The sequence below is a fragment of the Chrysochloris asiatica genome, unplaced genomic scaffold (assembly GCF_000296735.1).
Source record: "Chrysochloris asiatica unplaced genomic scaffold, ChrAsi1.0 scaffold00163, whole genome shotgun sequence".
In the NCBI taxonomy this organism is placed as follows: domain Eukaryota; kingdom Metazoa; phylum Chordata; class Mammalia; order Afrosoricida; family Chrysochloridae; genus Chrysochloris; species Chrysochloris asiatica.
The window spans coordinates 188,411-200,704 of record NW_006408681.1 but is presented as its reverse complement, the minus strand read 5'-3'; the positions used below and the strand labels follow the sequence as shown (position 1 = coordinate 200,704).

The window sequence follows — 12,294 nt, the reverse complement described above, 5'->3', positions numbered from 1 at the left end:
GATATGTCGTTGCAAAAGATTTTTTTCCCAGTCTGTGGGTTCCCTTTTTAATCTCTTGGTGAAGTCTTTTGATGTGCACAAGTTTTTAATTTTTAGTAAGTGCCACTTATCTCTTTTGTCTATTTTTGTCTGTGTACTTTTCAAAATGTGTGGCAGTCTGTATATGCCCTGGATTAGTGCCCTCATGTTTGTCCCTATTTTTTCATTAACGATCTTCATAATTTTGGGATTCACATTTAGCTCTTTAATCCATATTGAGTTCATTTTTGTATAGGGCGTGAGACAAAGGTCTTGTTTCAGTCCTTTACATATTGCTTTCCAGTTCTGCCAGCATCCATTCTTTCACCAGTGGCCCAGATAGTGAGTTCCCAATGTGTTCAGAGAGAGCCAAGATAGCCAGAGAAGATTTACAGAGGAAGTTAAACTTAAACAGGGTCTTGAAGAATTAAAGGATTCATGTTTTATCGTGGGAGGATTATTTCAGATGCAGGGAGCAGTGCAGAGCATCTATAGTGTAAAGGAGAGTTATTTAAGCAGAATGGCTAGAATAGAGGATTTTCTAAGGGGATAGGCATTTGTATAGGCAAAGAATTGGGATAAAATTAAATGGTTATGAATTGCCGCAAACCCAAAAACCTAGCTGCTGTTGAGCCAATTCCAACTCTTAGCAACTCTATAGGACAGATGAGAACTGCTTCATAGGGTATTCAAGGCTGTAAAGCTTTATGGAAGCAGACTGCCATGTCTTTCTCCTGCAGTGTGTCTGGTGGATTTGAACCACTGAATTTCCAGTGAGCAGATGAGTGTTTTAATCACTGTACCAGAGCTCCTTGATCTTGAGTACAGAGGTTCTTTACTCCTATGTAAGAAATTTGAACTTTATTTGATTGGTAATTGAAAGCAATTAAAGATTTTAGAGCAAGTTAATGACAATAGAAATCACCTTTTGGGATCATTGGCATTGTAATTATGTGTTTTCTGGGAATCTTAGTGTGGCACTGTAGTAAACACTGGACTTCTAAGCACAAGGTTAGCAATCCAAACTCACCAGCTGGTCCTTGGAAACCCTGTACAGGTTTGCTATGAGTTGGCGGTGGAAAAGAGGGGTGAGCCAGTATGAGACAGTGAATGCAGGTGTAGTTAGGCGGTTCAAGTAATGATTCAAATACAAGGGGTGGTGACAGTGAGGGGGGAAAAAAAGGAAAGAAAAAAATGGAAGGATGTAAAAGAAAATTACAAAGTAAGGATGAACAAGGTAAGAGGATGAAGCAGATAGATAAAACAGTTCTAAGTCCATTTGATAGGGAAAGTGACATTACTATTGAATAAGAGAGGATTAGAATTTATATTACTGTGCTGCTCAACTTTGAAATTTGGTACTTCATGTATGTAACTTATATGATAAATTTCCATTAATTAAACTATTTGATTAACTAGACACTCCACTCCTTAACCATGCCAGAAATCAAAGAGCTTACTAAATGCAGAGACTATTCACACTGACACCAGCAAGAGATAGAGGAATGTTTATTCTGCAAAGAACCCAGTTAGTTCTTTATTACTTTGTAGGACATCATTCTGGGACCCAGTATTGGTAAGTAAGGAGTTTACCCATGTCTTCTTCAGTTGTTGAATCTTTGGGGAAGAAAACACAATAGCTAAGAGAGAAACTACCTTAAGCATCATTCAGCTTCTGAAGACTTTTCAGACTGGTTGACTCTTCCCGAGAACTTGGTTGAAGCCTGTGCAGAGTCTTTTCTGGGGAGATAGATGGGTCAGTAGGTTAAAGATCATGAAATGAAGCTCTATGATTAAATTATTTAGTGGACAGATGAAGAAGTATTCTCAGTCAGATTTCCCTGTCTTTTACAGTGACTCTGAGCCCTACTTCAAACAAGGAGAGAACAGAATAGGAGGAAAATATTGGAAGGCTCAGTATATTGAGTATACTGATGCAACTTTTATGCAAAGAAAGAGACTCTCTGAAGCAGAAGACCATCTTGGAATTCTTGGTATGGTACAACCATTCCTTATTTAGAATTAGGGGAGATATTTTAGCTGGGTATGTACACCTACATAGAATGATTCTTTTGCTACTCCTGTTCACTCTTTTCTGTGTCTTATCATTCTCTTCTTCTTCCTCATCTCAATATTTTTTTAGGGCCAGTCATCAAGGCGGAAGTGGGTGATACTTTGTTAGTAACCTTTGCCAACAAAGCAGACAAGGTCTACAGCATTTTGCCCCATGGTGTGATCTATGACAAGGCATCAGATGCAGCCCCAAACATAGATGGTAAGGCTCAGCCTGCGAGCGGTAAGCGAACAGAGTACAGATGACTTAGAACTAGACAGCTTTGCCTCAGATTCTGTTTCCTTCACTTTCCAACTCTATGAACTTGGGCAATTATTTAAATTTTCTGAACTATGCTTATTAAATGCAGACAATAATAACCTCACAGGGCTTTGAGGAGAGATGGAGAAAATCCAGGAAAGAGTTTCTCCCACTGGAGTTTCTTAGGAAATGTTAATCTTTTCCCTTTCGCTCAATAATTTAATAAATCTCAAAATGAGCTACTGTCATAATAACTTCCAGTCTCTAAACTGGAGAAATTTTCTGCTGTAGGCTATATGAAATTCTGTGGAGGTCTACAGAATCTTAAGAGGAATCTGATGGCCAATGTTTTGTTGACATCAAAATTTTAAACATGGTCTTTGCTTCATATCTATCAGCAAATATTTATTCAGAACAAATATTATGTGCTTATCATCATATATGGTTTCTCTCCACCACAAAGTAGTTAGATGCCTTGCATGTAAGAAAGACAACTTCAGCCTGGTGACTACAGAAACTATCTTTCTATTCATAATACTGCTCCTGGGGAACTCCTAGTCTTCTGGGTAACTTCCCCATCACTGCCATAAGCATTGTGGCTACCTGGGATATACCTTCATGCCTAAGTATGAGTCCAAGTCCAGTCGAGAGCAGGCTATATAGTGATGGGGAAAGATCAGAGGATGGAATTCTCATTCCCCAGACTCAACTGTGTTCTTGTGCACTCTTTCATTTCATAGATCAAAATACTCAGAATTAAGTTGTATGTATGTGTGTGCAGAAAGAACACTAGTAACATCCAAAATGTTTGTATTTACCGTTTTTCAAATCAAGAAATTATTAAACACCTTTTTGGAAAGCACTGGACAAGATGTAGTGATAATCTTTGACCTCAGTCTAATGGGAGAGATTCAATGTATTCATTCAGTACTATAATGTGGGGTTAAGTGTACTCTTTGGAATTTGGCAGACATGAGTTTGCATCAGTCACAGAAACCCTATATAGGGTTGCTGAGTTAGAATTGACTTGATGGCAGTGTTTTGTTTTGGTATCTTATAATTAAGACGCCCTGGTGGTGCTAGGATTAGGCATTGCCCTAGTAAACAAAACATCAGCAGTTGAAACCCACCAACTGTTCCTTGGGAGAAGGAGGAGGCTATCCTTGTAAAGATTTAGTTTCAGAACCCTAAATAGGGTCTCTCGGAATTGGAATCAACTCAGTGGCAGTGGGTTTGGTTTTTGGTTTTGGTATCTTGTTATTTGGCCTGTTTCCTAGTTCAACCTCCTAGATTGCAAACTCTTTAAAGACAGGGTCCTTGTTGAACCTTTTTGGAAATCCTCTACAGAGCCAAGTAAAAAAAATGTATTCCACATTTTTGTTATCGTTGTTGTTGGTAAATGCTGTTGAGTTGGTTCTGACAAATTGCCTCTGTGTATAGGTTTCCAAGGAGTGGTTGGTGAGTTTAAACTGCCAGCCTTTCAGTACAGACCAACAGTGCCACACCAGGACTCCACATCAGTATTCCTCATTTGTTGCTGTTGTTTTTAAGTGCCATCAAGTAGTTTCCAACTCATAGCGACCCTGTATGGGGTTCCTAAGGAGTGACTGTGGGTTGAACCACAGATCTTGTGGTCCAGCACAGTATCCTGTAGCACCGCACCAGGATTCCTCAATAGCATTTTATGGATTTACCTTTAATTGTTGAATCGGCAATACCTTTTAATATTTGGCACATCTGATCTTTGAGTAAGTAATAATAAGCAATCTATGAAGAAAATATTTCTTTGATTTAATCCTTTATTTTAGACAACAGTAGACATGGCAATGACCTCCCTCGGTAGGATAGTAAGAGAGAACAACTGTCCTCATGCAAAATAGGTCATCACCAGAGAGAGACTTCCAAGGCTGATGACCCAGTCTGACAAGTTTAACATTCTTAGCTACTGCTTTGGCTAATTCTTTCATTGATCTCCTCAGGGTTTCTGAAACCAGGGGCACATGTGAAGCCAGGTGAAATATTCATATACAGGTGGACGGTGCCTGAAAGCGTAAGCCCAACAGATGGTGACCCTCCCTGTCTGACCTACCTTTACTTCTCAGCCGTTGAGCCAATAAAGGATACCAGCTCTGGTCTTGTAGGACCTTTGCTGATCTGTAAAAGGGGTGTTCTCAATGCTGATGGAACACAGGTAAGCCATCACATGTTACCACATTCTCAGGGTTGTAGATGGGAAAGATCAGTAATATGTCTAGAGATTGTTGTTGTTAAGTGCTGTCAAGTCAAGTCAAAACTCATAGCCACCCTATATAGGGTTTCAAAGGATTGGCTGGTGAGTTTGAACTGCCGACCTTGTGGTTCAAACTGACATTGCAATCCAGTGTTTCATCCCACAGCACCACACCAGAGCTAGAGGTGAGGTAATTATCAAGAGTCAGTTGCCAATATTGGTTTCTCCTCCTTCCTCTTGAAATTGTCTTCTACAGTATGGTTTGTTGTAAATTTGATATCCAAATTTCCAAATTTCCAAATGTCCATCCAGGACCCCAGTATTTCCACTTGTTGCAGCGAGATTCTCCGAGCTGCTTTCTTGTGCATTGCTTTCATTCTGGAGTCTTTAGATATCCACATAGAATGCAGATTGGGATTATTTCCTCCTGGACCATTTCTCAAACTGGGCTGTGCATTTAACAGCCTGGGTTCTTATGAACTATTACTTCACTCAGGCTTTCCACACCTATTAAATCAGTTTCTCCAGGTGATCTAATGTGCAGCCAAGGTTGAGAACCACAGCTCTAGTTCAGGACCACTATCAGCTGGAAGTGAATCACTAGGGCTGAAGATATAAGAAAGCCAAGTAGATCATTTCTTGCAAGTCCATGCTGGGAAGCCTGGATAGTTGCACTTTTTAATTTGGCAAAACATTGCATTTAAGCTGTGTCTATGTAACATTAAACACATTGATGAAAAGAGGAAAATCTAATGATTTAACCATTTGGACAAGAAAATTTATTTAAATGCTATATTTCACGGTGTTTGACAGTATATCACATGTTTTATAGTGTTCTGGACTCAAAGGAATTTCTAGGTTTGGAGGACACAGAGTTCTTGATTTGCCCCAGATTTTTATGTCCCTGCACAAAGGACTGATCTGGAAATGTCTAGTCTCAGTGTGTTCTGAGGTTGCTGACTAGGACTCAATTGTGCATGTGTAGTAAGAGTGAATATGTTGAATCTCACATTGCAACAGTCACATAAGGCAAAGCAGAATGACTGTTGTTAAATGCTGTGGAGTCGGTTTCCACTCATAGTGAACCTGTATAGGGTTTCTGAGGCTTTTTAAGTCTCTTGTGGGTGACTGTTACTTTAAAACTGAAGAAACTGAGGCTCCAACACATTGTGTGCTATCCCAGGAGGTAAACCTATAAGTACAAGTCAGCAGTAGAATGCAGGACTTTGAGCATCTACTTTTGTACTTTTTCCAATATATTATCCTGCAGGCTAAAAACATGAGCCAAAGCTAAAAATGTTTGCAAGGAATTTCTTATTTTGTCCCTGTTACATTCACTTAATGGTAACTTTGAGGTTTGCTAGAAGCATCTTCTAGTTTGTGGCAGTTGTTGCTTAAGCCAACCATTAAGTGCCAGTCTACCTATAATCAATGAAAAAAGTAATAGTAACCTGAGACAACTATCTCATAGATTCGATTGAGAGATAAAAGTTATTTTCAGTGCAAGAAATTCTTATGAAACATCTACTATGTTCAGGCCCTCTCCAGGTACAAACATGGTTAGGCCTCTTTTGTTGTTATTGTTAAGTGCTGTCAAGTCAGTTCCGACTCATAGTCAGGTTCTGACTCATAGAACAGGGACCCTGTATAGAGTTTCCAAGAGCGGCTGGTGAGTTTGAACCGCCACCTTGTGGTTCAAATCAACCCTGTGGTCAAGTGCTTTATCCCACAGCACCAAACCAGGACTTTTAGGCCTCTTTAGGCAGAAGGAAAGATGAACCCCTAGAGATGTATTTACATCTCTTAGAAGTAAATTGTGAATTCTCCCCAGTGGTTAGTGGATGAATATCTTTGAATGTGGTCAGATGCTATAAGGACCTTTTCTCTGTTTTTGGATTGATGCTTTCCCAACACTTCATGTCTCTATCAGTGACCTTCTAAAAGCTTCACAAACTAACTTGGGTTTATACAAAATTCAACCATTACAAAACTATAAACTTAGAAAATGAAAGTTTCCCATTATCACAAAAAAGTGGACAAAGTTGATAATTGTTTTTGAGATTTTTTTTTTTTTTTTTCCTCATACTAACATCCTTCCCAACAGAAAGTGGGTTTTATTATGAGGGTATTTTTTATTTTTCAGTGACGTCTTGGTATGTCAAGACATATCCATCTGGCATGTTTCTCTTTTTCAAAAAAAATCTTTTTATTGTGAATTGAGTGAAGGTTTATACAACAGATGATCAGTCCCACATTCAGCAAATCATATACTTAAATTCCTTACAATGACAATCCCCTCTATGGATCATCAGTGAACAATATTTACCTCTATTCACTTTAATTCATGCACTCCTCCGTGTGTCTTCCAATGTCTTCTTCTTTCCTTTGCTAACCTTTCTCTTGTTGCATCTTGCCTTCCCTGTCACCCTGGAGTGGTGCTGTAGGATAAGCATTAGAGTGCTAACCACAAGATTTGTGGTTCAAACCCATCAGCTGCTTCTTGGAAACCCTATTTAAGGTTCCATGAGTCAGAACCAACTAAATGGCACTTAACAAAATATCAAGGATGTTTTCTAACATGCATGAACTATCACAACAGTCATCCAATCAAATTATCTGTTTCTATTCCCCATCATTCATTCATCCATCCATCCATCCATCCATCCATCCATCCATCCATCCATCCAATCATTTGTCTATCTACCTATCTAAATCTATCTTAAACTTGTCATTTTGAAATAATTTTAAGCTTATAGAAATGTTGAAAAACAAAAAGCATAACAATAATAAGAAAAGCTACAAAAGTTCCCAATATTACCATAGTCTTCACACAAACCAAAAAATCCAAACCAACTGCCATGCAGTTAATTCAGACTCATAGTGACCCGATAGGACAGAGTAGAACTGCCCCATGGGGTTTCCCAGGCTATAAAATCTTAACAGAAACAGGCTGGCTCATCTTCCTCCCATGGAGTGGTTGGTGGATTAGAACTGCTGACCTTTTGGTTAGCAACCAAGGATTTCAGCCACTGTGCCACTAAGGCATCTCTATTCATCACCCAGATCCCACAAATATAAAAAGTTAGGCTCATTTGTTTTATCAATCTCTCTATTTTTTATTTATTTGCTTGTGTCTTGCATTGTTTGACAATAAGTTGTAGGTATGATAGCTTTCAGTGTGTACTTGATAAAAACAAGGACATTTTCAAGCAAAAACCTTACAGTTATCAAAGGTAAGAAATGATCCTTTATGCAAGAATATTATCTAATCTTCAGTCTTCAAAATTTTGCTTATTTCTTATTAATGTCCTTTATAACAGAAAAAGAAAAACATCTTTTTTATAGGTCTGGCTCTAGTCTTGGACCGCACATTGCATCTAATTGCTTCCTCCTCACATTCTCCCTGCCCCTCAAGATCTATTTCATCACAGGGCAGCAAGCATGTGACTTTTTTTAAAAGCAAAAATCAAGTCACTTCCCTGTTTAAAGCCTTCTAGTGGTTTCTTATCACATGTAGAATGAAATTGACACTTTTGTCCCTGTCTGATATCATCTCTCACCACATCACCTCTTGCCCATCTACATCAGCTCCGCCCATATCAGCCTTTGTATTCCTTGTACAAGCCAAGCTTACCCTGATGTAGAGTCTCTGTTCTAGGACTCTTTCTGACCAGAATGAATTTCACTTGACCTCTGCATGACTGGCTATCACCTCCTTAGAAAAGCATGGCTTCATCGCTTAAAACAGGGTTTCAAACTGGTTCATTTCATTTCAGCCCATGGGGATATTGGTAAAATGTTAATTCTGATTCAATATTGTATATCTGGGTTGGAAATCCAAATCTTCAGCAGGGGTTCAAACTGGAATGAACTGGTTCAAACTGGAATGAACTGAATGAAGTTACTGTCTAACACATCACCTGGTTTTAATTCTTTGCATATTACTTACCACCATTGTATACTTTTGTTTATTTATGTGCTTAGGTATATTTCCTCACACAAGAATGTAAGTACCATGGAACAGTTATTCTGTCTGTCTTATTTTCATTTCCTAAAATAATTCCTGGTATATTGTAGGCACTAACCAATATTTATGGTTGAATAAATGAAATAGAGGATGCACAGTCTCATCCCCAAAGTTATTTTAAGAAGTTTAGTTAATAGAAGTTGCCTTATTACACACAACTCAGATTTTAAGTGTGTGGTTTGGACATTGCTGTTATTGTTAAGTGCCATGGAGTCTGTTCTTACAGGTTTTCCAAGGCTTTATTATCTTCGCGGGAGCAGGAAGTTTCACCTTTTCTGGAATGGTTTGAAAATGTTGTTGTTGTTAAGTGTCATCTAGTGGATTCTGACCCATAGTGACCCTTGTATAGGGTTTCCGAGGAGCAGCTGGTGAGCTTGAACTGCTGACCTTTCAGTTCAAATGGCTTTGCAGTCTGGCACATTAACCCACAGTGCCACACCAGGACTCGTGAAAATTCAAGGACAACCTCATCGGCAATCCACTTACCTTATCTCCATTTAAACACTCAGATTTCTGTGACGGTTTAGGGATCAGACCTCCCAGTTAACCTGCTGCTGTGGGAACTTAGAATGTACTGACTTGGATGCTGTTTATAAACAGCTCTATGCAGCAGGCACCAGCTCCTATCCTCCAGGGGTTATAGTTTGCCCTCAGAAGGTTCCACACCAGCATTCCATGCACAGGTGGTGGGGCCCTGTAAACTTCCCTCTAACCTTTTCCTAAACCAGGTCTCCATTCTCATACATGTATTATTTCTCTAGATATGTTGTAAATACCTCAAGTGATGAGCTCCTCCAATTCACCTCCTTTCATGGTTGGGTCTTGTACTATGGACAACTGTAATCAGGGTTGACAATAACAGCTAACATTAATTGAGTGCTTAATATTTGCCAAGTGTTGTATTGAATGCTTAACTGTATTATATAATTTAATCTTCATTAAAACCATGAGATGGGGACAGCTATTATGCTCATTTGCAAATTAGGGAAATTAGTGTTTACAGAGGTTAAGTCACTTGCCTCAGGTTATACCACAGTAAACAGAAGAACTGGCCTCAGAACCTAGGTCTGCCTGCTCTCATTGCTCTGGGGCCTTTTGTTTTTCCCCAATTATTTTATATTTTATTTGGAGAAATTTCAAACCTGCTAGGTTTCTTCTCATAGCCCATGATTTTAAACCACTGTTTCTGAAACATGCAATAAAGCAATCATGTCAACATATATATCTAGAAGGTATAGTAGGAGTACCCACACCTTTGATGTGGGACTGGTAAGCATTACAGGTGGGACAACTAGCTGACTCAAGGTTGGTTTATGGGTTTTCAAGAGAAAGGAGTGGAAGCCTGTCAAGGTTGAGGGGATACATACACAAGAATCAGAGGCATGCAGAAAGCTACAAGGCACTTGGCCTTGCTGCAGTCAAAGTGCCAGGAGGGAAGGGTCAAGAGATCCTTGTGAGTTTAAGTTCTATTGTCCAATTAAAGGAGAACAAGGATAAGGCTAAATAACATTGTTAAGAATCCCTCTGGAGTCAGGCAGCAAGATGGAGGGTGAATCAGAAGGGAACATATGTTGAAGTAGGAAGACATAGAAGGGCAAAATATAGTCAACTATGTAGTTTATGTTTAGAGAAAAGTGTTTGGTTTTTTTTTTCCTGAAAATTCAGAATGCTTGTGGTCAGATACACTCAAATCAACTTGGCTAGGAATATACACAGTGGGAAATACTACACAGACAGACCCCTGAACATCAACTCAAGTTGACCTAATTTAGCAAAGCCTCATCATGATATAAATTCATTATTTCATGCATATCTATTTAGTACCAAGCATTATTTTTGGAACTGGAGATTGAAAGAGGGACTCAAAATGTCTCGATTCTCATGAAGTCTACATAACAGTGGAGAAAATAATAAAACAACAAATTAATAAATAAAATATAATTTCAGAGAGAGATAAATGCAATAAAGAAAAGTAAAGTAGGATAAAGGAAATAAAATGAGTTGTGGGCAGGGTGGAGGGTGGGATAACATCTCTCTGAGGAGGTAACGTGTGCAGAGAGATCTTTATTGAGAGGAGATATGCACTCAAGGCCTATGTAGAGAGCCTTCTGGGCAGTGAGACCAGCACATGAAAAGATCCTGAGGCAGGAGTGAGGTTGGTGTGCAAAGTGTCAGGATGGTTGGAGTGAGCTGGGGTGAGAATAAGGAGATGGAGTCAGAGAGACTGGTGTCAGATCATATACAACATGGTTAGTAAGACAGTGAGGACCTCCTGACAAAGGGACCACCAGAGATTAGAAAGTTCCTCTGAGGAAGTCACATGAGGAAAAGGAAAAATTGACTGAGAAAGAATTTCTTGAGTCTGTAATGTGTTCATCAGAATCACATTCTTTACAAAACGATATAATGAATCTATGACTGATGTAAATAATAACATATTTTAGGTTAATTTTGAAAGTGAAACAGCTGAATTACCGCAAGCTGCACTTTTTACATATTTTCTTTCTTTCTTCACTGTAGAAAGGAATAGACAAAGAATTTTATCTCCTGTTTACAGTCTTTGATGAGAATCTGAGCAGATACATTGATGAAAATATTCAGAAGTTTACCTGGCATCCTTACAGTGTTGACAAAGAGGACAAAGAGTTTGTGAAATCCAACAAGATGCATGGTATGAAAATTTCCCGTCTTGTAAAAGAAAGGTTTAATTGCATCAGAAGTGAAATTTTTTGGGAAATGTTATAAATATCTTAGTTTTTGTTTCTTGGGTATCCTTCTTAGTTATAAGTAAGTTACTTCACGCATTCACACAGTGAAGCTTCCTTATCTCCTAGAAATTCTGTGAAGCTTAATTAATAGGTGTAAGACACTTTGTCAACCTTAGATGAGGCAATGTAAAACTTGAGCTTGCAAAGATAATATTACATATATATAGGTTTAACAGAGAATATTTCTACATATGAGTGTGTATTTGTATGTGCTGCAAATATACCCAAGATATTGTAAGGAAAAGTTTTGAAAACTTCTTAGTCTTAGTCAAACACCTTAAGGGAATATATCATTGGTTTGGGGGACTTGAGACCACAAAATCAGAGTGGGAGTAGGTGAGTGGGGAGGGGGAAAGTCAATTGGCATAAAATAGTCAACAAAGACAATTTTCTACATCCTACTTTAATGAACAGTAACTGGGGTCTTCTGTGAGCAGCCATTTATGATACAAATATTGGCCCTTACTCATCTGGAGCAAGGAGGAGTGAAAAAAAAAAGACACAAATAAGCAGTTAATCCAAAGGACTAATGAACCATATGAACCACAGCCTCTGTTACACTGAGACCAAAAGAACTTGATGGTGCCTGGCTACCATTACCAAGCACTCTGATCAGGATCACATTAGAAGTTTCTGGACAGAGAAGGAGAAAACATAATGTATAACAAAATTAAAATTTATTAAAAATACCAGACTTATTGGTGTGACAGAAACTGGTGGAAGCCTCCAGACTGTGGCCCTTAGACATCTCAAACTTGGAACTGAACCCAACCCCAGGGATCCACTTTCAATCAAATAATGTTGTTGTTGTTGTTGTTAGGTGCTATCAAGTTGGTACCAACTCATAGCAACCCTATGCACAACAGAACAAAACACAGCCCGGTCCTGGGCTAACCTCACAATTGCTGCTACACTTGAGCCAATTGATGTTGCCACT

The 12,294-nt window shown here is 38.8% G+C and overlaps 1 protein-coding gene across 1 annotated transcript in view; it reads left to right on the top strand.

Moving 5' to 3' along the window:
• The window catches only part of HEPHL1 (hephaestin-like 1), a 109,148-nt gene that overhangs the window by 62,984 nt on the left and 33,870 nt on the right, over positions 1–12,294 (top strand). The window contains exons 7-10 of the mRNA XM_006871198.1: positions 1,873–2,012; positions 2,162–2,293; positions 4,312–4,523; positions 11,110–11,260. Of these exons, the coding sequence (XP_006871260.1) occupies positions 1,873–2,012; positions 2,162–2,293; positions 4,312–4,523; positions 11,110–11,260 (635 nt within the window). The remainder of the gene's footprint in view (positions 1–1,872; positions 2,013–2,161; positions 2,294–4,311; positions 4,524–11,109; positions 11,261–12,294) is intronic.